The sequence below is a fragment of the Coregonus clupeaformis genome, unplaced genomic scaffold, assembly GCF_020615455.1.
Source record: "Coregonus clupeaformis isolate EN_2021a unplaced genomic scaffold, ASM2061545v1 scaf1113, whole genome shotgun sequence".
NCBI lineage: Eukaryota > Metazoa > Chordata > Actinopteri > Salmoniformes > Salmonidae > Coregonus > Coregonus clupeaformis.
Window position 1 is genome coordinate 60081 of NW_025534567.1, and position 26756 is coordinate 86836.

At 41.5% G+C, this 26756-nt stretch overlaps 1 protein-coding gene across 1 annotated transcript in view; it reads left to right on the plus strand.

The window, feature by feature from the left end:
- Window positions 1-25745, plus strand: part of svild (supervillin d) — a gene marked incomplete at its 5' end in the record, with an annotated part of 77826 nt that extends 52081 nt beyond the window's left edge. Inside the window, 14 exon segments of the mRNA XM_045217550.1 lie at window positions 167-314; window positions 684-829; window positions 909-1084; window positions 1752-1881; window positions 2394-2706; window positions 6351-6505; window positions 6700-6805; window positions 16274-16481; window positions 16699-16832; window positions 19077-19232; window positions 19386-19529; window positions 21972-22084; window positions 22422-22577; window positions 25318-25745. Coding sequence (XP_045073485.1) covers window positions 167-314; window positions 684-829; window positions 909-1084; window positions 1752-1881; window positions 2394-2706; window positions 6351-6505; window positions 6700-6805; window positions 16274-16481; window positions 16699-16832; window positions 19077-19232; window positions 19386-19529; window positions 21972-22084; window positions 22422-22577; window positions 25318-25404 — 2172 coding nt within the window.
- Between the last annotated feature and the right edge of the window lie 1011 nt (window positions 25746-26756).

Sequence of the window (26756 nt, forward strand, 5' to 3'; positions counted from 1 at the left end):
ACTAAATTAGAAAAAAACTGACAAACAGGGAGGGACTACCTGGACTTGTCCAATAAGAAACACTCATTTTAATTTTCTGTTGCAAAACATTTTGAAAAGTTTTACAATGCTTGCCCGAATGAACACGACCCTGGTCTAAGCTCTGTGGCCTGTCCTGTATCCCTAGGCCTCAGAGATGGCGTCGTTCGTGCAGGCTAAGAGGGACCTTGGCTGTAAGGCCTCCCAGGTGACTGTGCTGGAGGAGGGCATCAACACTGACAACAAATGGGCTAAGGAGTTTTGGGACCTACTGGGGGGCAAGACAGACTACAGAGGTACATGCGTGCATTTTCGCACGCACACACAAACACACACATAGTGTGCTCATGGATTGTACACACACACACACCAGTAGATGTGCACACACAGTCACACACACACACATAGTGTACACACAAAATAAATGCATGTGCAGACATAAATACACTCTTGTACACACACACACATACACAGTGGACCAGGTCGTAAACATATCCAAGGTGCACACTCGAACACAGACCACACACAGATGACTGTATATTATTTGATGACCATATCTAATACACCCCATCACACGCACACACACCACCTTCCAAAACCCAAAATACCACCTCCACCTCTCAACACACACATTTATGTCCATTTCCATGTCCATTTGTGTGCAGGTGCAGGGGAGCCAGAGGAGGATGAGCTGTATGAAAGTGGTGTGTTAGACTCTAATGGGGTCTACGGGCTGCAGGAGGGAAAACTGGTGCCCCACAAAGAGGCCTGGGCTTCCATCCCCAGTGTCACCCTGCTCAACTCTAAAGAGGTATATAGCTGTGTGTGTGCACATGTGCGTGCGCGTGTGCATGTGTGTGTCTGACTTTCCAGATTCCCTCTCTCTCTAGGTGTTAGTGTTTGACTTTGGCAGTGAGGTGTACGTGTGGACGGGGAAGGACGTCCCCCTGGGTGACAGAAAGGTGGCTGTCCAATTAGGGAAGCAGCTGTGGAGCGGTTCTTACGACTACAGCAGCTGCAGGGTCAACCCCCTGGATGCCTGTTCATCCAATACTGATGTCCCTGAGTGAGTCTCAAGCTCTTAGCCTGCCTTTTTTATGCACACTGTCCAATCACATCGCTAAGTTTTTGATGGCCACAGGACAATTCAAAAGGTCTTTGCAGGTTCATGCCACAAAAACGTTTGGAGTTGCTTGAAGGACTAGTGTTTGAAGGACCAGTGCTCTCATTTGAACTGAGTGCCACTAACACGAATATGCAGAGGCAAAGGACTGTCTACACTACAGTATGGCAGCATATGTCTGGCATCTGTTTAGCAGTGATAAGTATTTGCAAATGTTGAAGTCAGTGTAGATGGATAGAAGATGGGGAGAAGACAACACTTTAGATTAGGGCTGGGAATTGCCAGGGACATAACGATATGATATTATCACGATACTTTGGTGCCGATATGATATGTATTGCTATTCACGATTCTATATGTATTGCGATTCGATATTGCGATTTGATGATCCAAACATATTGCTCACTACATGTCTGCTACAGAGAGACATACTCTGAGTCAAAGTATCATTATAATATCGTCCAAAATAATATTGTGATATGCAATTGTATTGATTTTTTTCCCCCCATCAAAACTTTAGATGCACCGCTTGTATCTGTCTGTGTGAAAGTGTTTTTGTTGGTGTCGTTTTCTCAATGTTTGTGTGTGTCTGTATGTGTTTTGTGTGTAGGCAGGGTGAGGGACGTCCCAGCTGGGCTCTGTTCGGCCGTCTGTCGGAGCACAACGAGACGGCTCTGTTCAGAGAGAAGTTCCTGGACTGGGCCGAGAGGAAAGAGGAGGCTGCCATGGAGGAGGCCAAGGTATGGAAATGGGCTTAAGGTTTAGGGTGAGGCCATGGGCTTTATCTCAATCAATCAATACTTTTTTTTATAAAGCCCTCTTTACATCAGCAGTTGTCACAAAGTGCTTATACAGAAACCAGCCTTAAACCCCAGAGAGCAAGCAATGGATTGGAAAAGACAGGTGAAAGCAATATGGTGCAAGCTCATCATTAGGCTGTCTTTCACCTGGTCAGTTCTTTCAGATCAGTGCAGATGAGGAGACGGGGAGAAGAATGTCTGTGTAGACAAATGAAAAGCGTCCTGGTATCGGGATTCTAGTTTATTTTTGTAACCTTATGTTAAAGTATAAAAAATAATAGATAAATAGGTTGCACCCTTTTCAGGCCCTTTGTCACATTGGGTCATCATGTTATGAGGTATAATCACGTACTTAGTCATACAGTATACGGTCCCATTGCTTTTGTGGAAAGCTACGTCATTTAAAAAACTGCTAACAAGACCTATTTCCCCCACTCTCTCTCCCCCTCCAGAGCCCTGTCCACTCTACCCTCCGCTCGCCCCTTGAGGCGGCCAAGCCTGACGTCTTAAAACCGTGCGACGCCAAGGCCCTGCTGGACAGTGCGGGAGGCCCTGTACGTAGCCTCCTGGAGGGCGTGGACGTGCAGCGTGGCTACGGGCTGGTCCAAACAGAGGACGGACGCCAGGCAGAGCTCGCCACAGTGGCGGTGGACGCCTGGCATATCCGGGAGTTTGAAGAGGAGGAGCTGGTGGCGGCGAGCTTGGGCCAGCTGCACGAAGGAGACACCTACGTGATCCGCTGGAAGTACTCGGTCACCACTGTGGGTGAGTAATAGTGTCATACGCACATCATATAAAAAATACTAAAGGTGCTGGACGAAGGGCCGCTGTGGGTGAGTCACGGTATTAGATGTAACATTATATTGTATCTCTATGGGAGGAGAAGTAGTACAGGGGGTCGTTGAGAAGAGGGAGATTTTTGCACACTGTAGTTGTTCATAGTTCCAGAGGCATGGAGGAAAAGACTGTTGTGAGAAACTCCAGCTCACAGATATTATATCTTGAATTTCATAAACAATCATCATCAAATGCTTTGATCAATGCTTTACCAGGATTAAATACGCAATCTGTGACAGTTAGACATTTTTGCCATATATGTATACCTGTTGCTTCTTGAAGAATAATATCTCATGAGCTTACTATAGCTAACGTTAGCCCCAGATGAGTTTTCCAATGGAGCCCTCTGGAGAGGTAAATTAACGGTTCCAGCGCTGTAGGAGCTGTATCTACTACGCTTTGTTTCGGGACAAACTGGATCACTCAAAGTTCCAATGCGGCAATTGTTTGCTTGCCGTGCATTATAGGCTTGAGGTGGCTTCCTTGATCACACAGGTAGCCAGCCTACATAAGAAACTGGGGAAAACGCAGAGTGGAATGTTTACCTTTTCTACACCGGTGGCTGAATGGCGTTCGCGCATATTGGATGCATCTCCGTCTTGTCGTTTGTCATTATCCGACTGGCCGGTGTTGCCCGGGGTTCCTTCACCAGGGGAGCCATCTCCTGCCTCTCCTCCCCATCTGATAGCGGAGTCGAAGGAGCACAGCAAGAGGAGCATGGCAATCATCGATGGTCACGTCACGAGCCGTGGAAGCCGAAGACAGCGGCCTGCCGCAAAGCAGCCTATACTCCCAACGAGAGGCCCGGAGCGGATACAAACAACAAATAGTTTTGCCGCCCTGGAGCCTGATCTTCCTGCACCTTAGTCGCTGGAGGTACCTGTGTCTGCGGCCACTGTGCCTACTCCTTCCCCTACGATTTCGAAGTCGACGTCGGCAACCTTCCGTCCCTGCTCTGGATCGAGCGGGGCTTCTCCATCTGTCGGAGGCCTGCACCATCCTGTAAAGCGTGGAAGTGGGTGGATTTCCTCGTCCTTCTCGCCAGCCGTGATTTTGGGCAGCTCCATGGTAAGAAATGTGACTGTTCCTCGTGCAAAAACAATGTCCTGTCCCGGAGCTCGAGTAAATGACATTACTAAACTGCAACCAAATATACTACGCCAGGACATGGACATCGATTCTATCATAGTCCATGTGGGTTTTAATGACATTGTGAAGGGCAGCTCTGAACAGTTGAAACTGAATTTCAAAGAGCTGATTGACTCTCTGCTAGACACAAATAAAATATCCATCATATCTGGCCCTGTACCCTCTCTGAATCGTGGCATTGAACGCTTTAGCAGGATTCTTTCTCTTAAATTTTTTACATTTTTAGTCATTTAGCAGACGCTCTTATCCAGAGCGACTTACAGTTAGTGAGTGCATACATAGAAAAATAAAAATACATTCATACTGGCCCCCCGTGGGAATCGAACCCACAACCCTGGCGTTGCAAACGCCATGCTCTACCAACTGAGCTACACAGGGCTTCACAGCTGGCTACTTGGTTATTGCAGCTCAATGGGTGTAACTTTTGTTGACAATTTCGATACCTTTTGAAAACAAAATGGGATCCACCAAAATAATTTCACCTCATTAAAGGCTGCATTGAGATAATGACTTATCAATGACCCAAGCCCAGCTCAGTTAATCCCTACCATTGTGTCACTGAGTCATCATAATGCTTTAGCAAATGTACATTATACCAGGGGCATTGGTAGACACAATGTAAGTAACCTAACTTATGTCCCTCTAACTGCCCTGAATGCCTCTGCTGATCCTACAGCTATTGTATGCAGCAATCATGTGTCTATGAACCAGATTTATGCTGTTAGCACTGAGGAGGTGTGCCCTAGTAGGAAGTCCACTGTATGCAGCTCACCCTGCACTAACATAAATAACATGAGAATATCTACTTCTGCTAAGCTTCCCAGTAAAGCAATGAAAACAATCAAGCATCCCAGAAAAGTGCTCGAAATAGCCCATGTTAACATATGTAGCTTAAGAAACAAGGTTCATGAAATTAATAACTCGTAAGTAGCAGATTACATTCATATTCTGACTATCACAGAAACTCACTGGAAAAAACATTTGATGATACAGTGGTAGCAATACAAGGTTATAACACTTACAGAAAAGACAGAAATGCCAGTGATGGAGGTGTTGCTGTTTATATTCAGAACCCCATTCCTGTAAAGATTAGAGAGGATCTCATGTTAAATACTGTTGAAGTAATATGGCTACAGGTTCATCTGCTTCACCTAAACCCCATTCTTGTGGGAAGCTACTATAGACCACCAAGTGCTAACAGTCAGTATCTGGATAGCATGTGTGAAATGCTTGATAATGTATGTGATATCAACAGAGAGGTATGTTTTCTGGGTGATTTAAATATTGACTGGCTTTCATCAAGCTGCCCACTCAAGAAAAAGCTTCAAGCTGTAACCAGTGCCTGCAACCTGGTTCAGATTATCAGTCAACCTACCAGGGTAGTTACAAATAGCACAGGAATGAAATCATCAACATGTATTGATCACATCTTTACTAATGCTGCAGAAATGTGCTTGAAAGCAGTATCCAGATCCATTGGATGTAGTGATCACAATATAGTAGCCATATCTAGGAAAACCAAAGTTCCAAAGGCTGGGCTTAATATAGTGTATAAGAGGTCATACAATACGTTTTGTAGTGATTCCTATGTTGTTGATGTAAAGAATATTTGTTGGTCCGTGGTGTGTAATGAGGAGCAAACAGACGTTGCACTTGACAAATTTATGAAATTGCTTATCCCAGTTACTAATAAGCATGCACCCATTAAGAAAATGACTGTAAAAACGGTTAAATCCCCATGGATTGATGAGGAATTGAAAAATTGAATGGTTGAGGGATGAGGCAAAATGAATGGCAAATAAGTCTGGCTGCACAACCGATTGGCAAACATACTGCAAATTGAGAAATCATGTGACTAAACTGAATAAAAAGAAGAAGAAACTACACTATGAAACAAAGATAAATGCCATAAAGAATGATAGTAAAAAGCTTTGGAGCACCTTCAATGAAATGTTTGGAAAAAAGGCAAACTCAGCTCCATCATTAATTAAATCAGATGTCTCATTCATTACAAAACTGACTGATATTGCCAACTACTTTAATTATTTTTTCATTGGCAAGATTAGCAAACTTAGGCATGACATGCCAGCAACAAACGCTGACACTACACATCCAAGTATATCTGACCAAATTTTGAAAAACAATAATTGTCATTTTGAAATCTGTAAAGTGAGTGTGGAAGAGGCGCAAAAATTATTGTTGTCTATCAACAATGACAAGCCACCGGGGTCTGACAACTTGGATGGAAAATTACTGAGGATAATAGTGGACGATATTGCCACTCCTATTTGCCATATCTTCAATTTAAGCCTTCTAGAAAGTGTGTGCCCTCAGAGGAAAGCAAAAGTCATTCTGCTACCTAAGAATAGTTTTAATTCACATTTTAATTTGTATGTTTGTTTGTTTCATTATTTGTCTTCCAGTGGGTAAGAGGCAGAAGCCGGGGGAGCTGAGTAGTGGGGGTCCGGGTCGGGAGCGAAGCGCCTGTTTCTTCTGGCAGGGCCGTCACTCCAGCGTCAGCGGCAAGGGCACCTCCGCACTGATGACCGTAGAGCTGGGGAACCACAGGGGGGCGCAGGTGAGTCCACAGCACTCAAAGGGATCACTTGTGCAGGGATGCCTAACACTTCCCCGGGACAGTTACCCTCCTGCAGGCTCTCGCTCCAGCCCTAATCTAGCACACCTGATTCTATGAATTAGCTGTTCAACAGGACCTTGATTGGTTGAATCAGTTGTGTTACAATGGGGTCTGTCTTTCTTGCTGGTGGTTAGGTGTTGGTGACACAGGGCAAGGAGCCTCCATGTTTCCTGCAGCTCTTCCAGGGAGGCCTGGTTATCCACAAGGGCAGCAGAGAAGATGATGGCGTCAACAACACAGGTATATGCAGGGCTCTAAATACACGCCTAAATATTTTGCTGTGCAACTTGGAATTTTATTTGGGAGCACCAGTGCACCTAGAAAAAAAATCACCCTGATAATAATTGTTGTAATGATTAGTCTTCACTCCGTTTTTTCGGAGTGCCCTACAGAAGAAAGGGAGCGCATCTTCATTACCATCATGGTTGTACCATTACTACAGCTTGTTTATAGCCCAAACAGTTCAAAAGATTTGACCCCTATGATATGACCTATATTACCAACCTATATTTTTCCTTCCTATGTCAGATCCTACACCTAGTAGGCTAAGGAGCAGGCGTTGCGTGTTAAATTGGGACTGTTTTTATCATAATACTCATAGAAAATAGCAGTCTATATTTTCAGAAGCAGGTGAGTCTCGTGTTCATATTTCACAACCTCCACAGGCTTTTGGAGATGCCTATGCACTAGTCAATAGCTAAACAATAGGCTACCCTTGATTTAGGCTACTTTATAGCATGCTAAATGTTTCTGATAAGTGATAAATGAGCAAACAAATAGATAATCTATTATTATTTATTATTATTATAATCTTCACTCCACTTATTTGCCCAGCCAGAGATGAATTAACCAAATACAGACAAAGATTCAGTGAAACTAAATCCGATTGATTATCAGACAAGTCACAGGCTTTTGGTCGGGAGTAGCCTAGCCTAAGCAAGTGAAGAGAAAAATAATCCACTAGGCTACATAACACATAGCAAAATGTTCTGGTTAGTCCTGCTAATAGATGAGCAAACTAGACTAATGATCATAGACACTCACCTCAACTTAGCTAACATTCCCAGCCTAATTGGAATGTGTCTGGATCTCTCAAGTGAGGCATAAGACGGACTTTCCTAATTCACAGGAGAAATATTTGAAAAAATATAGTTTTTTTTTTTCATCAAAAGGCTTACATTTTTTATGCCTTCTTGAACATGTGAACTTTCATGTGCCTTAATAACAAACTTGTTGGTGATCTGTAAATATGAATGAAAATGTTAATTAAGAGCCTAGTTTATTTCTCACGGAGGAACAAATTATTTTTCCTGGTTAGTCTTGATTGGCTGAGATATTGGCGGAGCTGGTCATGCCGAGAGATGAGTCCTGATTGGTCTGCCATGCCACAAGCTACTGTCTGTAACATAATGGGGGCTTCCCTGATCAGTAGTCTACCGCAGATATAAAAAAAAAAAAGATCATAGCAATGGACAACTGCAAACGTGTTGCTACAGCTCTCAACAACATTGCTGCCCTGAATTTAACCGGTGCTATCGACAAAGCTCAGTGGGAGAATGTTGTGATGGACTATTTTTATTTATGTAAAAAAAATTTAAACTGTGCTTTTTCACAAAAGTTCTGAACCTTTATATTCTCATAGTTTCTACAGATTGTAAATTGAAGATAAACATTTTTTCTAAGAGTATTAATTATATTATTGATCGAATGACTATGTATTTTCAAATCACCCAGCAGTGCTATTTGCAGAGTTAGCTCTAGGTAAATGTTGCAATTCTTCAGTCATTCCTGAACCTGCGACCAAAAACAAGCTACATATGGGCAGGTCCAAAACAAATGATTTAATGATTCTGTCTATTCGCAGCCAAGTCTGCAGAGCTGGGATGTTTGTATCCCACATTATTATACACAATTCTTACAACTAATAGAATGTTTTATATATATATATATATATATATATATATATATATATATATACATACAGTGAGGGAAAAAAAGTATTTGATCCCCTGCTGATTTTGTATATTTGCCCACTGACAAAGAAATGATCCGTCTATAATTTTAATGCTAGGTTTATTTGAACAGTGAGAGACAGAATAACAAAAAAAAAATCCAGAAAAACGCATGTAAAATTTTTTATATTTTCATTTGCATTTTAATGAGGGAAATAAGTATTTGAACCCCTCTCAATCAGAAAGATTTCTGGCTCCCAGGTGTCTTTTATACAGGTAACGAGCTGAGATTAGGAGCACACTCTTAAAGGGAGTGCTCCTAATCTCAGCTTGTTACCTGTATAAAAGACACCTGTCCATAGAAGCAATCAATCAGATTCCAAACTCTCCACCATGGCCAAGACCAAAGAGCTCTCCAAGGATGTCAGGGACAAGATTGTAGACCTACACAAGGCTGGAATGGGCTACAAGACCATCGCCAAGCAGCTTGGTGAGAAGGTGACAACAGTTGGTGCAATTATTGGCAAATGGAAGAAACACAAAATAACTGTCAATCTCCCTCGGCCTGGGGCTCCATGCAAGATCTCACCTCATGGAGTTGCAATGATCATGAGAACGGTGAGGAATCAGCCCAGAACTACACGGGAGAATCTTGTCAATGATCTCAAGGCAGCTGGGACCATAGTCACCAAGAAAACAATTGGTAACACACTACGCCGTGAAGGACTGAAATCCTGCAGTGCCCGCAAGTTCCCCCTGCTCAAGAAAGCACATATACAGGGCCGTCTGAAGTTTTCCAATGAACATCTGAATGATTCAGAGGAGAACTGGGTGAAAGTGTTGTGGTCAGATGAGACCAAAATGGAGCTCTTTGGCATCAGCTCAACTCGCCGTGTTTGGAGGAGGAGGAATGCTGCCTATGACCCCAAGAACACCATCCCCACCGTCAAACATGGAGGTGGAAACATTATGCTTTGGGGGTGTTTTTCTGCTAAGGGGACAGGACAACTTCACCGCATCAAAGGGACGATGGACAGAGCCATGTACCGTCAAATATTGGGTGAGAACCTCCTTCCCTCAGCCAGGGCATTGTAAATGGGTCGTGGATGGGTATTCCAGCATGACAATGACCCAAAACACACGGCCAAGGCAACAAAGGAGTGGCTCAAGAAGGAGCACATTAAGGTCCTGGAGTGGCCTAGCCAGTCTCCAGACCTTAATCCCATAGAAAATCTGTGGAGGGAGCTTAAGGTTCGAGTTGCCAAACGTCAGCCTCGAAACCTTAATGACTTGGAGAAGATCTGCAAAGAGGAGTGGAACAAAATCCCTCCTGAGATGTGTGCAAACCGGGTGGCCAACTACAAGAAACGTCTGACCTCTGTGATTGCCAACAAGGGTTTTGCCACCAAGTACTAAGTCATGTTTTGCAGAGGGGTCAAATACTTATTTCCCCCATTTAAAATGCAAATCATTTTATAACATTTTTGACATGCGTTTTTCTGGATTTTTTTGTTGTTATTCTGTCTCTCACTGTTCATATAAACCTACCAATAAAATTATAGACTGATCTTTTTTTTCTTCAGTGGGCAATACTTACAAAATCAGCAGGGGATCAAATACTTTATTTCCCTCACTGTGTATATATATATATATATATATATATATAGATAGATATATTATGCAAGAATTCTGTATAATAATTTCAATAGAAAAACGTTACATTTTGAATCCGGCGTCGTTTTGTGTATCAGTTCATAAACCATGTGCCATGGAATCGGTACATCGAAAATCTCTTCCCAACTATTTTGCAATCTATATGGCACAGCTGTCAATCTTTTGGTCCTTAAATGAAACTGGTATACTTTTGTATTTATCACAATTTTCTTTAACGATTTTTGGTCATTAATTCAGGGCCGACAGACAAGTTCCTTACTTTCTCACCCTTCCACTTGCCTCTTCCATTTTTGTGGTAATGCTGCAATTAGTTGGTTGTAATTTTGGATAGAGCAGACATTTCCATATATTTTTGTTAGCTGCATGTGTGACACAACTCCACCAGTCCTATTTATGATATAATTTACAAAGATTATACTGTTTTTAAACACTTTTAAACTGGATTAAACTGAAATTTCAACTAACTTTCAATGGCTTGTTTTAAAAATAGCGTTATTTTTTTAGATTTAATTTTCAAATAACCGAAAGTGAGAGGTTGTAATCTGAATAAAGGGAATAAGGCCATTCTTGAACATGAGGTGAGACATTCTTACTAATCTGCTAGAAAACCATTTCGGATTTAAGTATAATTTTTGTATGACTGAAGCCTTTAATGAGAGGTCTAATGCTTTAATATTTAATCATTTCTGCCCTCCGAATTCATATTCATAATATAAATAGGCCCGTTTAAATTTCTCTGACTTGCCGTTCCAAATACAATTGAATATTTTTTGCTCATATAATTCAAAAATCTAGTCGCTAGGTGTAGGCCATAAGCAAATAAGTCAACTGGGAAATGACTAAAGAGTTCATCAGGGTGATTTTTCCACAAATAGACAGGTATTTTCCTTTCCATGGTAGCAAGATCTTATCTATTTTTGCTAACTTTCTATTTAAATGTATTGTTGTGAAAAAAAATTGTTATTTCGGAATATGAATACAGAGTATTTCCACTTCACCGTCAGACCATTTTATTGGTAAAGTACATGGTAATGTAAAGATTCTTTTTTTTTTGTGATCCAATACGTAAAATAGTACACTTATAATAATTTGGTTGTAATCCAGAGAAAAAATTATCTAGATCCTCTGTGCAGGGATCCAAATTGTGTATTTAAAAGAAAACATGAATCATCAGCATACAATGACACCTTTCTTTTTAATCCCTGGATTTCTAGCCCCTTGATATTATTGTTGGATCTGATTTTAATAGCTAACATTTCAATGGCCATAATAAATAGATATGCCGATAGTGGACAACCTTTTTTCACTCCTCTTGACAGTTTAATACCTTCTGAGAACTAGCCATTATTTGCTATTTTACATCTAGGGTTACTATACATAACTTTAACCCATTGTATAAGAGATTCTCCAAAATTGAAATTTTCCAGGCATTTATATATAAATTCCAGTTGTACTTTATCAAAAGCCTTTTCAAAGTCAGTTATGAGTACCAGGCCTGGTTTCCCTGATTTTTCATACTGTTATTATATTGTTTCCAGTCTTATATTATCTCCAATGTATCGTCCATGTAGAAAACCTATCTGATTAGGATGAATCATATCCAACAATACCTTTTTAATTATATGCTCTACGCATTTTGCTAGAATTTTTGCATCACAACACTGAAGGGAAGGGTCCTTCCGTTTTTTAAATGGACTGGATCTTTCTATTTACCACTTGGTCCTGTTTCAGTAATAATGAAATTAGACCTTTTTGTTGAGTATCTGTTAATCTACAATTTTATATGAGTGGTTAAAACATGCTAATAACGGTCCTCTGAGTACATCAAAAAGGTTTGGTATACCTCAACTGGTATGCCATCCAACCCTGGAGTTTTCCTGGACTTAAAGGCTTTAATTGCATCAAGAAGTTCCTCCTCTGTAATTTGGCATTCACATGAATCTTTCTGTACAGCTGTTAATTTTACGTTATTAACAGAAAAACATTATTTTCCACATAGAAATGCTATCAAAAAGAATGCACTGAAATTTACAGTAAATTCTTTTTGGTAGCATTTCTATGTTGAAGATTAAAAAATGTCTCCCCATATTCCATCCAGTTCGCTTTATTTTGATAATATATTGCACTTGATCTTTCTTGAATAAGTTCCTCCATTTATTTTTGTGTTTCCTCTAATTTATTCTGTGCCTCTAAGGTACAGTTTTTATTAGTTCCTCTATTTCCTTTGTTAATAAGAACTATTTTGACCTAAATTGATTTTGTTTTAAAGATGAGTATTGAATTGCATGGCCTCTAAAGGCACATTTTTAAGTGTTTAAAGTGTCCCATACAGTAAGGGGATGGACTACTTTCTGGAGGACGATGAGCTGAATGAATCGGATGATGAAGAAATCTTTGATTTGGTTAACAACAACATTGTCATTGAACCAAACATTGCAGAGTTTTCTTATGACAGTGATGGGGAAGAAACGGAGATCAACAGTGTTGTAACGGAAGAAGATGAGCGAGTTTTGAACTCAGTGGAATGGCTGGTAGAAGCAGAGTATGAGAAGGACAAAATTGTGAAGTTTGATTGCAAATGCGGAGAAAGTCGAAAAGAGAACTCAGAAGACTCTTGTATAAAACAACTCTCACAGAATTATATCTACAAGCAAATACCACGGCATCCATGACAGAGACAAAAAAAGATGTGATGATTCTTGGCATATTGAACACTGTCAGTGTGAACTGGAGCGACATGACATAACGTTCCAAGAAAGCTGAGCAGACGAAATGCAAACGCTAAACTATATGGGTTGGGATTATGGTTCATGAACTTGTTTAGCTAGCTAGCTGGCTTGCTACATGTCTAGACAAAAGTCTCCACTTAGCCAGCTAATTACATGACCCATACATTTTGCCAGGTGTGATATGGCCATCTACTGCATTTTTATGTTCTATTTTTTTCTATTGATACTTTTCTATTGATATTACATGTTGAAGAAGAGCTTGCAAGGAAGCATTTCACTGTACTGTTTACCTTCTGTATCCTGTGCACATGACAAATAAACTTTGATTTGGATTGATTTGATATAGTGTGTTTACCATGTGAAGAACAACATGTTTTGATATAGGCTAAGGACTAGATAAAGTGTATTTTTACCTGGAGATTTTCCTTATTGTAGGCTACTACTTTCACCACTTGTTTACTATACTACCTTAATCACTCTGTTTAGCACATAGCCACACATGAATACTTAAAGAGATGGGTGGGGCTAAGGTTTAAGAGGGTGTGAACAATGCTAAATGGGCGTACTTAAAAAAGAGCTCTCGAGCAAGTTTGAAACTTTAAAGGGAATTTTCTGCTGTTTGTCTACAAGGTGGAATAAGTTTATCGCATTTAAAATAAGAATAACTTTCCCATGTTTCCCCAAACTGCAGTGTATGACAGTGGAGGCTCCTCAGCGGAGGGAGGAGAGGACAATCCTCCTCAGTGAATTTCATAAAAATGAAATTGTAAAACATTTAAAACGTTATCCTTTTAGGTAAAACTATACTAAATATAATCACGTCACCAAATAATTGATTAAAACACACAATTTTACAAAGAAGGTCTACAGTAGCCTCAACAACCACGGTGTAGCCGGAGGACAGCTAGCTTCCGTCCTCCTCTGGGTACATTGACTTCAATACAAAACCTAGGAGGCTCATGGTTCTCACCCTCTTCCGTAGACTTACACAGTAATTATGACAACTTCTAGAGGACGTCCTCCAACCTATCAGAGCTCTTGCAGCATGAACTGACATGTTGTCCACCCAATCAAAGGATCAGAGAATTAATCTAGTACTGAAAGCATAAGCTACAGCTAGCTAGCACTGCAGTGCATAAATTGTGGTGAGTATTTGACTCAGAGAGAAAGACAGTAGTTGAACAGTTTTGAACAAATTAATTTATTCCAAAATGAAGGAGAAGCAAGATTTCGTGCATTTTTTTCAGTTTCACTTACTTAGCTAGCAAATGAAGCTAGCTAGTTTAGCATACTGAAACACCCTGCTCAAACAGAGGGATGCTATGTTAGCTAGCTGGCTTTCCAACACAACACTGGAACTCTTCCAAGTCAAGGTAAGCTTTTGGTTTTATTGCCACCGGGGCCCGCCGGTGTAACTGCTTACTGACTGTACACTGTAACGTTACTGCATGATTGTATCGGGTTTACAAACGTGTTAGTTCTATTAGCTATGCTGACTGTGACGTTACTTTAACTAATATGGTGACAACGATGTAGGCTGTGTGTAGCTGTTTGTCTTGGAAAGGTTTTTTCCCCTGGTCACATACAGCTGATGTGTTGTGCATTGAAGTCCACAAGTGAAGGGAAGAGGTGAGAGGAGGAGAGCGCATAGATGCGAGAAGGAATACAGCTTGGCTGCTATGAAAGTGAACTGTGTTTACATGTGATCAGGGGTGTATTCATTCTGCCAATTCTGTTGAAAAACGTTTCTTAAACGAACTATAACTATAAACAATCTATATCACCCTATATCAGCTAGATGCAGGCAAGAGTGTGCAAGGCGATATTGAATGTCACTGTCTGTCCATGTGTCACTGTCTGTCACCTCAAATTTGTCTCTCGACCTGTGTGCACCTACGTTGTAAACTGTCATTCAGTTGTAGCAACCTCATGATGGGTATAGGGAAAATTAGAGTATCATGTAGTAGCCTAAACCTATTGCTGTTACTTTGAACTGGGTAAATGGAATATGAATAACAGTCATCCAATATGCTGTAATAGAATTAAGGCCATCCTCATGAAAAGAAAGTGGTCCTACCTAATCTTAAACGGCATTGACCGCCACTAGTGTATGATATACCATTTTGAAACTCTGAGTCTGGCTTTTTTGTACATTTGATAAAAGTACAATCTTGGAAATGGTACATAAGACTCAAATGGGAAATGTAGTCACAAGTATCCAATCGGAGATTGGCCTTTTAACGCTATATCGGTATTCACAGATAACCGATATTCAATAAATAGGATGAAAAAAAGGGAATCTCATGCTTATCTGAACACTTGTGGCCATTCTCATGTGTGATTATTGTCACAATATAAGCATATTTCTTCGACAATTGCTCTTTTGGATGGAATTTTATGAGAATTCAGGATGGAAAAATAAAACGTTTTAATTTCCCTACTGTAAAACAGTATATCGGCAGATATATCGGTAGGTTTTGTCCCTAAAAAAATCTGAATCGGTATCGGACCCCAAAAAACATATAGGTCGGGCTCTATTATCAAGCATCATATCTCATGAATGAGCATTGCGACTAGTCTTATTTTGGTTGGTGCAACAGGTGTAAATTCTGGTCACAGACGTAGCTACGACTGACCTAGCATTAAGACCAACTGTTGTAATGAAATGCATCTCAATAGGAAATAGGGCTTTTACACAATGTAGAAACCTATTATTCCACAAATTACATTGTCATTTCAATGATAGGTATTTGTATCAACATTTGAGATTTTTATAATAAACAAATGTATTTACAGGGTTACATTAGTTTCTAGGGCACAATATGTGCTTCAGAAGTAGGTAGAATACATATAGGCCCAATATAGGCTATATCTCAATCGATTAAACATATTTTCTGGTGCTCCTAAATTTTATGTTGTGCTCCTAACTGTTATAAATTGGGAGCACCAGTGCTACCAATGACATTTTTTTATTTAGAGCCCTGGGTATATGTTTCACATGAGCACTTACTACTACTAATAATAATAATTGATAACATTTATACTGCATATACAGTATATATAGCACTCTTTTCATTACTGCAAAGATAATCTCGTAGGCTCTTTCAAAACAAAATCAGAATTAGGGATATGGCTAGTAGCTGGGCGATCACTTATTTATAATTCACTTAGCACTACTAGAACGGATACCTTGAGTGGCATTAAAACAGTGCTTCCAACTTGATTTGTGATTACCACACGTTGTCTCAGTCTGTTTTGTGCCACTGAGCTTGTGTGTGTCTGCTTTAATACGTTTGTGTGCATACTTAAATGTGTGTGTCTGCTTGAATTTGTCCGTGTGTCTCCCTGTCCAGGCGGCTGGCGTCTGTACTGCGTGCGCGGGGAAGCCACGGTGGAGGCTTCCCTGGTGGAGGTGGAGTGTTGCTGTGCCAGCCTGCGTTCCCGTGCCACCCTGGTTCTGCTGGCGGCCCACCAGGAACAGCTCTACCTGTGGCATGGATGTAAGTCCCACGCCGGCGCCAGGGAGGTGGGCACCAGGGCCGTGGAAATGCTCAAGCAGAGGTGAGGATCTTATACTGTCTCTGTTTATGGGAGAGACTTGGTGCTGTCTGCTTTATTTTGACATAGCAACTCTGCGGCTCTGACCAAACGTAAAGCAAATACATTCGTTTTTAGGCTCTGACTAGTTGTTTGGTGTGCCATTTGTTTAGTGTATGGAAATAAATGTGTTTGTTTGTTAATGTGTGGTTGTGTGTCTGCTTACGTGTGTGTCTACCAGGCATCCTTCTGAGCTGGGCCTGAACAGTAACAGCAGTCTGAAGGTGGAGGAGGTAGAGGAAGGCACGGAGCCAGTTGGGTTCAGGAATGCTCTGGGACAGCAGGACAGGAAGGCATATGACTGCATGCTCCAAGGTACCGTACCACTTCTTACAGTAACACATTCACACTCCTTACCGTAACCCTCTCTCCTTATCGTATCACATTCTGACTACACTGTAACGCACGTCTTAATGGTAGTCTTACTGTAACATACAGATTATTTAGCGTAAAATACAGATTCCTTACCCTAACATACATATTCCTTACCGTAGGCATTCTGAAAGTATTCAGACCCCTTTACTTTTTCCACATTTTGTTACGTTACAGACTTTTTCTCAAATTGATTCAATTGTTTTTTTCCATCATCAATCTACACACAATACCCCATAATGACAAAGCAAAAACAGTTTTTTGTTTTTTAAAATAAAAAACTGAAATATACATTTACGTAAGTATTCAGACCCTTTACGCAGTACTTTGTTGAAGCATCTTTGGCAGCGATTACAGCCTCAAGTCTTCTTGGGTATTATGCTACAAGCTTGGCACACCTGTATTTGGGGAGTTTCTCCCATTCTTCTCTGCAGATCCTCTCAAGCTCTGTCAGGTTGAATGAGGAGTGTCGCTGCACAGCTATTTTCAGGTCTCTCCAGAGATGTTCGATGGGGTTCAAGTCCGGGCTCTGGCTGGGCCACTCAAGGACATTCAGAGACTTGTCCCGAAGCCACTCCTGCATTGTCTTGGCTGTGTGCTTAGGGTCGTTGTCCTGTTGTAAGGTGAACCTTCGCCCCAGTCTGAGGTCCTGAGCGCTCTGGAGCAGGTTTTCATCAAGGATCTCTCTGTACTTTGCTCCATTCATATTTCCCTTGATCCTGACTAGTCTCCCAGTCCCTGCCCCTGAAAAACCTCTCCACAGCATGATGCTGCAACCACCATGCTTCACCGTAGGATGGTGCCAGGTTTTCTCCAGACGTGACGCTTGGCATTCAGGCCAAAGAGTTCAATCTTGGTTTCATCAGACCAGAGAATCTTGTTTCTCATGGTCTGAGAGTCCTTTAGGTGCCTTTTGGCAAACTCCAAGCGGGCTGTCATGTGCCTTACTGAGGAGTGGCTTCCATCTGGCCACTCAACCATAAAGGCCTGATTGGTGGAGTGCTGCAGAGATGGTTGTCCTTCTGGAAAGTTCTCCCATCTCCACAGAGGAACTCTGGAGCGCTGTCACGGTGACCATCGGGTTCTTGGTCAACTCCCTGGCCAAGGCCCTTCTCCCCGATTGCTGAGTTTGGGCGGGCGGCCAGCTCTAGGAAGAGTCTTGGTGCCAAACTTCTTCCATTTAAGAGTGATGGAGGCCACTGTATTCTTGGGGACCTTCAATGCTGCAGAAATTGTTTGGTACCCTTCCCCATATCTGTGCCTCGACACAATCCTGTCTCGGAGCTCTGCGGACAATTCCTTCGACCTCATGGCTTGGTTTCTGGTCTGACATGCACGGTCAAATGTGGGACCTTATATCGACAGGTGTGTGCCTTTCCAAATCATGTGCCTTTCCAAATCATGTCCAATCAATTGAATTGACCACAGGTGGACTCCAATCAAGTTGTAGAAACATCTCAAGGATGATCAATGGAAAGTGGATGCACCGGAGTTAAATTTTGAGTCCCATAGCAAAGGGTCTCGATACTTATGTAAATAAGGTATTTCTGTTTTTGTTTTTTTATACATTTGCTAAAAATTCTAAAAACCTGTTTTTCGTTTTGTCATTAAGATGTATTGTGTATATATAAAAAAATTTGTTTAATCTTTTAGAAAACGGCTGTAACGTAACAATGTGGAAAAAGTCAAGGGGTCTGAATACTTTCCGAATGCACTAGGCTCCAATACCATAACATAAACTGACTCCTTACCGCAACACATTCTTACTGTACCGTAACATACACATCTTATCATAACATACGCTCCCTGGATGGTAACACACTCTTTATCGTAACTTACACTAACCGTACCGTAACACACTCCTGAGTGTAACACACATAGTTTCTACTTAACACATACTCATTCCGTAACATTTCCTACTTACCGTAACACGCACTCCTTACCGTAATGCACATGCCTTATTGTAACACACACTCCTTATTGTAACACTATTCCTTACTATAACACACACTATACTGACTATATGTATTGAGTATGTCTCTTTGGATATTAGCATCTACCAGATAATTATTATAGGATATTATATGTTGCTATTGTCCTGCACTTGCTACACATCCAGCTTACCTCAGTCAGCTGTGTTGTTGTTGTTGTTGTTGTTTTTCACCTGTATGTTGTTGTTTGGTCCAGATCCAGGGAAGTACAACTTCACCCCGCGTCTGTTCTGTCTGAGCGCCAGCTCAGGGGTATTTGAGGGGGAGGAACTGCTGAGCCCGGCCCGTGTGACAGGGGCTGTCATGGCCATGCCCTTCCTCCAGGAGAACCTCTACTCTGCACAACAGCCAGGTACAGACCCTGGAAGGATAGCTCTATCTCTAGCGCTCTTCTTACTCGTTCTGTTTCTGTCCTCAATATTTATTGCATGCACACGCCCTCTCTGCTTTCTACACCTCTCTTTCATTCATCTCCCTCCATCTCCCTTACTCTGTCTCCCTCCAGCCCTCTTCATGCTAGATAACCGTATGGAGGTGTACCTGTGGCAGGGCCGGCAGCCCGACGACGGAGAGTGTACAGGCTCAGCCAAGATCCGCTGGGAGAACCAGAAGAAGTGTGCCATGGAGACTGTGCTGCAGTACTGCAAAGGTCAGTCAGAGGTCACGAGAGTGAAGGAAGACGTTGACAGAGAGGTGAACAGAAGCATAAGAGAAAGGAAAAAGAGATAGTTAAATCTAATGTATTATGATCATTATTATATTTATTAGACTCAACAGAGGCTATATTGACACAGTGCTGTTAGTTTAGGTTTTGTGTATTTATATGTTTAAGTAGATGTAGTGAATATGATATAGTAGTTGAGGTTACTATTGATAATGTGTTATATGTAAATTAAGGTTGTGATAGTTGAGTTGACTATTGATAATGTTGTGTTATATGTATATGAAGGTTGTGGTAGTTGAGGTTACTATTGATAATGTGTTATATGTACAGTGGGGAGAACAAGTATTTGATACACTGCCGATTTTGCAGGTTTTCCTACTTACAAAGCATGTAGAGGTCTGTAATTTTTATCATAGGTACACTTCAACTGTGAGAGACGGAATCTAAAACAATAATCCAGAAAATCACATTGTATGATTTTTAAGTAATTAATTTGCATTTTATTGCATGACATAAGTATTTGATACATCAGAAAAGCAGAACTTAATATTTGGTACAGAAACCTTTGATTGTAATTACAGAGATAATACGTTTCCTGTAGGTCTTCACCAGGTTTGCACACACTGCAGCAGGGATTTTGGCCCACTCCTCCATACAGACCTTCTCCAGATCCATCAGGTTTCGAGGCCGTCGCTGGGCAATACGGACTTTCAGCTCCCTCCAAAGATTTTCTATTGGGTTCAGGTCTGGACTGGTTTGGCCACTCCAGGACCTTGAGATGCTTCTTACGGAGCCACTCCTTAGTTGCCCTGGCTGTGTGTTTCGGGTCGTTGTCATGCTGGAAGACCCAGCCACGACCCATCTTCAATGCTCTTACTGAGGGAAGGAGGTTGTTGGCCAAGATCTCGCGATACATGGCCCCATCCATCCTCCCCTCAATACGGTGCAGTCGTCCTTTCCCCTTTGCAGAAAAGCATCCCCAAAGAATGATGTTTGCACCTCCATGCTTCATTTTTTACATTTACATTTTAGTCATTTAGCAGACGCTCTTATCCAGAGCGACTTACAGTTAGTGAATACTTTTTTTTTTTTTTTTTTTTTTTTTTTTTTATACTGGCCCCCCATGGGAAACGAACCCACAACCCTGGCGTTGCAAACGCCATGCTCTATCAACTGAGCTACATCCCTGCCGGCCATTCCCTCCCCTACCCTGGACGACGCTGGGCCAATTGTGCGCCGCCCATGAGTCTCCCGGTCGCGGCCGGCTGCGACAGAGCCTGGATTCGAACCAGGATCTCTAGTAGCACAGTTAGCACTGCGATGCAGTGCCTTAGACCACTGCGCCACTCAGGAGACGGTTGGGATGGTGATACACTGCCGATTTTGCAGGGTTGGGATGGTGTTCTTGGGGTTGTACTCATCCTTCTTCTTCCTCCAAACACGGCGAGTGGAGTTTAGACCAAAAAGCTCTATTTTTGTCTCATCAGACCACATGACCTTCTCCCATTCCTCCTCTGGATCATCCAGATGGTCATTGGCAAACTTCAGATGGGCCTGGACATGCGCTGGCTTGAGCAGGGGGACCTTGCGTGCGCTGCAGGATTTTAATCCATGACGGCGTAGTGTGTTACTAATGGTTTTCTTTGAGACTGTGGTCCCAGCTCTCTTCAGGTCATTGACCAGGTCCTGCCGTGTAGTTCTGGGCTGATCCCTCACCTTCCTCATGATCATTGATGCCCCACGAGGTGAGATCATGAATGGAGCACCAGACCGAGGTTGATTGACCGTCATCTTGAACTTCTTCCATTTTCTAATAATTGCGCCAACAGCTGTTCCCTTCTCACCAAGCTGCTTGCCTATTGTCCTGTAGCCCATCCCAGCCTTGTGCAGGTCTACAATTTTATCCCTGATGTCCTTACACAGCTCTCTGGTCTTGGCCATTGTGGAGAGGTTGGAGTCTGTTTGATTGAGTGTGTGGACATGTGTCTTTTATACAGGTAATGAGTTCAAACAGGTGCAGTTAATACAGGTAATGAGTGGAGAACAGGAGGGCTTCTTAAAGAAAAACTAACAGGTCTGTGAGAGCCGGAATTCTTACTGGTTGGTAGGTGATCAAATACTTATGTCATGCAATAAAATGCAAATTATTTACTTAAAAATCATACAATGTGATTTTCTGGATCTTTGTTTTAGATTCCGTCTCTCACAGTTGAAGTGTACCTATGATAAAAATTACAGACCTCTACATGCTTTGTAAGTAGGAAAACCTGCAAAATCGGCAGTGTATCAAATACTTGTTCTCCCCACTGTATATGAAGGTTGTGGTAGTTGAGATTACTATTGATAATGTTGTGTTGTATGTATATGAAGGTTGTGGTAGTTGAGTTGACTATTGATAATGTTGTGTGTTGTGCTGTCGTATTTCAGAGAAGAACTCTCGCCGCCCCCCTCAGGCCTACCTGGTCCTAGCGGGCTCTGAACCACTGACCTTCACCAACATCTTCCCCTACTGGGAGAGAGATCCCAACATCACCACCCAGGCAAGAGACCGACTGCCCTACTCCCAAACTAATACGAGAATACCCTTCTAGTCAGTAATAAAGTAGTTGATCGTGAGAGACTTAACACAAATGTCTTTGTGTTAAGGAGGGGTGGGAATCTTCCTGTGAGGTGGATTAATGTTACACTGCTAACCTGCAAAGTGATTGATACCTCCATGTTGCCATACAGTTCATCTTGTACAGCCCAAATTGTAAACTAAGGTGTACTTTGGGACAGGGGAGGGGTTAGGGTGGTGCCTTCCCCTAATATAGCATGTTGTGTTTTTCCTTTTAAGTCTGAGTATGATAAGCTGTTGCTGATATCCTGTGTGTGTAGGCGGAGGGGGCGCGCAACAAAGTGACGCTGGTGCAGGACGCCCTGAACCGGCTGAGTAAGAACCAATACTCTGTGGAGGAGCTGACGGCCAAGCCTCTACCAGAAGGAGTGGACCCCCTCCGCCTGGAGATCTACCTTTCAGACCAGGACTTCCAGGTACAGGAACTTACTGGAACCATACTAGGTGGAACTGAAACTATTTAGCTGAATGTAAAAGTTGTATTGATATATTTGAGACAAATCTTCCATAAACAACAATAGACACATTTACAACATCAAAATACGATATGTACAACAATCCAATAGGGCATAAAAGAACACACCAAAAATCTAAAAGGAAAGACATAATTTATACCTAGATTAATATTACATATAGCTTTACAATTGGAGCAAGGTTTTATTGTTTTGAAATACTGGTTAATATAACACATAAAAGTTGTATTGATATATTTTGAGAGTGAACGAGATGGAGGTAGCCGAGCGGTTATACTCTACACTGAGTATACAAAACATTAAGGACACCTGCTCTTTCCATGACATACTATAGACTGACCAGGTGAATCCAGGTGAAAGCTATGATCCCTTATTGATGTCACTTGTTAAATCCACTTCAATCAGTGTAGATGAAGGGGAAGAGACAGGTTAAGGAAGGATTTTTAAGCCTTGAGACAATTGAGACATGGATTGTGTGTGTGCCATTCAGAGGGTGAATGGGCAAGACAAAACATTTAAGTGTCTTTGAACGGGGTATGGTAGTAGGTGCCAGGCGCACCGGTTTGTGTCAAGAACTGCAATGCTGCTGGGTTTTTCACACTTTCCCATGTGTATCAAGAATGGTCCACCACCCAAAGGACATCCAGCAAACTTGACACAACTGTGGGAATCATATGAGTCAACATGGGCCAGCATCCCTGTGGACCACATTTGACACCTTGTAGAGTCAATGCTTCAATGAATTGAGGCTGTTCTGTTTAAAATGTTTATTATTTTAGAAATAAATGATCTATAGGGAATCTGTTTTTACATACAGTGGGGGAAAAAAGTCTTTAGTCAGCCACCAATTGTGCAAGTTCTCCCCCATAAAATGATGAGAGAGGCCTGTAATTTTCATCATAGGTACACGTCAACTATGACAGACAAAATGAGAAAAAAAAATCCAGAAAATCACATTGTAGGATATTTAATGAATTTATTTGCAAATTATGGTGGAAAATAAGTATTTGGTCAATAACAGAAGTTTCTCAATACTTTGTTATATACCCTTTGTTGGCAATGACACAGGTCAAACGTTTTCTGTAAGTCTTCACAAGGTTTTCACACACTGTTGCTGGTATTTTGGCCCATTCCTCCATGGAGATCTCCTCTAGAGCAGTGATGTTTTGGGGCTGTCGCTGGGCATCACGGACTTTCAACTCCCTCCAAATATTTTCTATGGGGTTGAGATCTGGAGACTGGCTAGGCCACTCCAGGACCTTGAAATGCTTCTTACGAAGCCACTCCTTCGTTGCCCGTGCGGTGTGTTTGGGATCATTGTCATGCTGAAAGACCCAGCCACGTTTCATCTTCAATGCCCTTGCTGATGGAAGGAGGTTTTCACTCAAAATCTCACGATACATGGCCCCATTCATTCTTTCCTTTACACGGATCAGTCGTCCTGGTCCCTTTGCAGAAAAACAGCCCCAAAGCATGATGTTTCCACCCCCATGCTTCACAGTAGGTATGGTGTTCTTTGGATGCAACTCAGCATTCTTTGTCCTCCAAACACGACGAGTTGAGTTTTTACCTAAAAGTTCTATTTTGGTTTCATCTGACCATATGACATTCTCCCAATCCTTTTCTGGATCATCCAGATGCACTCTAGCAAACTTCAGACGGGCCTGGACATGTACTGGCTTAAGCAGGGGGACACGTCTGGCACTGCAGGATTTGAGTCCCTGGCGGCGTAGTGTGTTACTGATGGTAGGCTTTGTTACTTTGGTCCCAGCTCTCTGCAGGTCATTCACTAGGTCCCCCCGTGTGGTTCTGGGATTTTTGCTCACCGTTCTTGTGATCATTTTGACCCCACGGGGTGAGATCTTGCGTGGAGCCCCAGATCGAGGGAGATTATCAGTGGTCTTGTATGTCTTCCATTTCCTAATAATTGCTCCCACAGTTGATTTCTTCAAACCAAGCTGCTTACCTATTGCAGATTCAGTCTTCCCAGCCTGGTGCAGGTCTACAATTTTGTTTCTGGTGTCCTTTGACAGCTCTTTGGTCTTGGCCATAGTGGAGTTTGGAGTGTGACTGTTTGAGGTTGTGGACAGGTGTCTTTTATACTGATAACAAGTTCAAACAGGTGCCATTAATACAGGTAACGAGTGGAGGACAGAGGAGCCTCTTAAAGAAGAAGTTACAGGTCTGTGAGAGCCAGAAATCTTGCTTGTTTGTAGGTGACCAAATACTTATTTTCCACCATAATTTGCAAATAAATTCATTAAAAATCCTACAATGTGATTTTCTGGATTTTTTAAAATCAATTTGTCTATCATAGTTGACGTGTACCTATGATGAAAATTACAGGCCTCTCTCATCTTTTTAAGTGGGAGAACTTGCACAATTGGTGGCTGACTAAATACTTTTTTTCCCCACTGTACATTTAACCACATACACACATCCATCTCGAACATGCACATTGTCATGTGTGTATAATAATTTGTCATAATTCTGAGTGCACTCCATGACTCGAGAGCTATTTAGAGAATCCAATTGGGTTGTTAGCGAAAATGACATCCATTTATCATATTACCGGAGTGCTTTGTCTGGTACCGAGAAAAAAAAAACTGTGCTGTGGCATAATGGTAATGAATATGACTGCTATCACACTTATTCTATTTTCCTATGAATGTCTGTGTTACAGAGTGTCTTGGAGATGACTCGCACCGAATTCAACGCCCTGCCAAACTGGAAACAGAAGAACCTGAAGAAAAGCAAGGGCCTTTTTTAAAAAGCTTTCCTTTTTTTGTAAACAAACCAAAAAACAAGAGGACATTTTAAAGTCCATATGGCACCTTTTTCATACTGTTTTGTATTCTGAGGGAAATTAAGTTGTTTTTTCATGTAAACCGAAAGAACAAAACACATGTACAGACTTGTGTCTGTTTTAAAACGATAACCTCTTTTAATGCCCATTTTATAGACCTTTCCTACAAAGCAATGTATCGTAGCCAAATATATACAGTATATGCAAATTTACTTTTTGGCAGCGAGGTTATGTTCATTATAGTGAACTACATATGCCCCTGAATTATAAATATGTATTATAAATGTCTGTTCTAACATTGTCAATTTTGTCAAGAGTGGGAGATTGTCTTTGTGTCTGTTGTTGTGTTGAATGGCTGTGACCCTATAGGGTCATTCAAACAGTTAACCATCACCTAAAAGTTGGCACCAGATTCTCCATTGAGATAGCTTTTTAGTCCAGGACTAGGCTTAATCTGTGTCCGGGAAACCGCCTTTTCAACTTTCAGGTTTCTCTTGCAAAAGTGAGTTTATCTCATTGAGACTAACCCGTATAATTAAAGATGAAATGAAAAGTTGGTTAATACTAATGGTTCTTACAAAAACAAACCAGGTGCTAGATTTGTTTTTTTTTAAGTATTATGAATACAGTACAACCTAAGAGCCGGTTTCCTGGACAGAGAATTAGCCTAGTTCTGGACTAAAAAGCGCTTTCAATTGAGAATTATTTTTTTGTCCAGGACAACGGTTAATCTCTGTCCGGGAAACTGGACCCAAATCTTTGGAGCAACTGCATGTGTTTGCTAATGGTGTGACTGCTTCTCTAGGACCAAACCTCTGACTGTATTGTACCTCCTCACTTTGAATTTCTTGGAGTGTGTGGTGGATGAGTAAGAGTTACAGTGCCTAGTGAAAGTCTACACACCCTTGCCCAGTTTTCACATTTTGCGGCCTAAAACTTCAATCAAAAAAAAGATTAAAATGGGATTTTTTCTTACTGATTTACACGACATACTCCCCCATTTTCCAAGTAAAAGATAATTTGATACAAAGATTCACTTCATACAAAATCACACAATTTGTTAAAGGAGGTCCATCTGTTTGCAAAAGTTGTGGTTTTCATGATTTAAGAACAACTTTCCCTGTCTCTGTAAGGTCCCTCTATTGGATAGTGAATGTCAAACAATGATTCAACCTCAGAACCACCCCCAATGAGCTTTAAAAGCATGTCTGGGATACATTTTTGGACAGGCATAGATCAGGGGAGGTTAAGAAATAATTCTAAACCACTGAATATCCCTTTGAGTGTTGTCAAGTATGGTAATTGATCTGTGGATG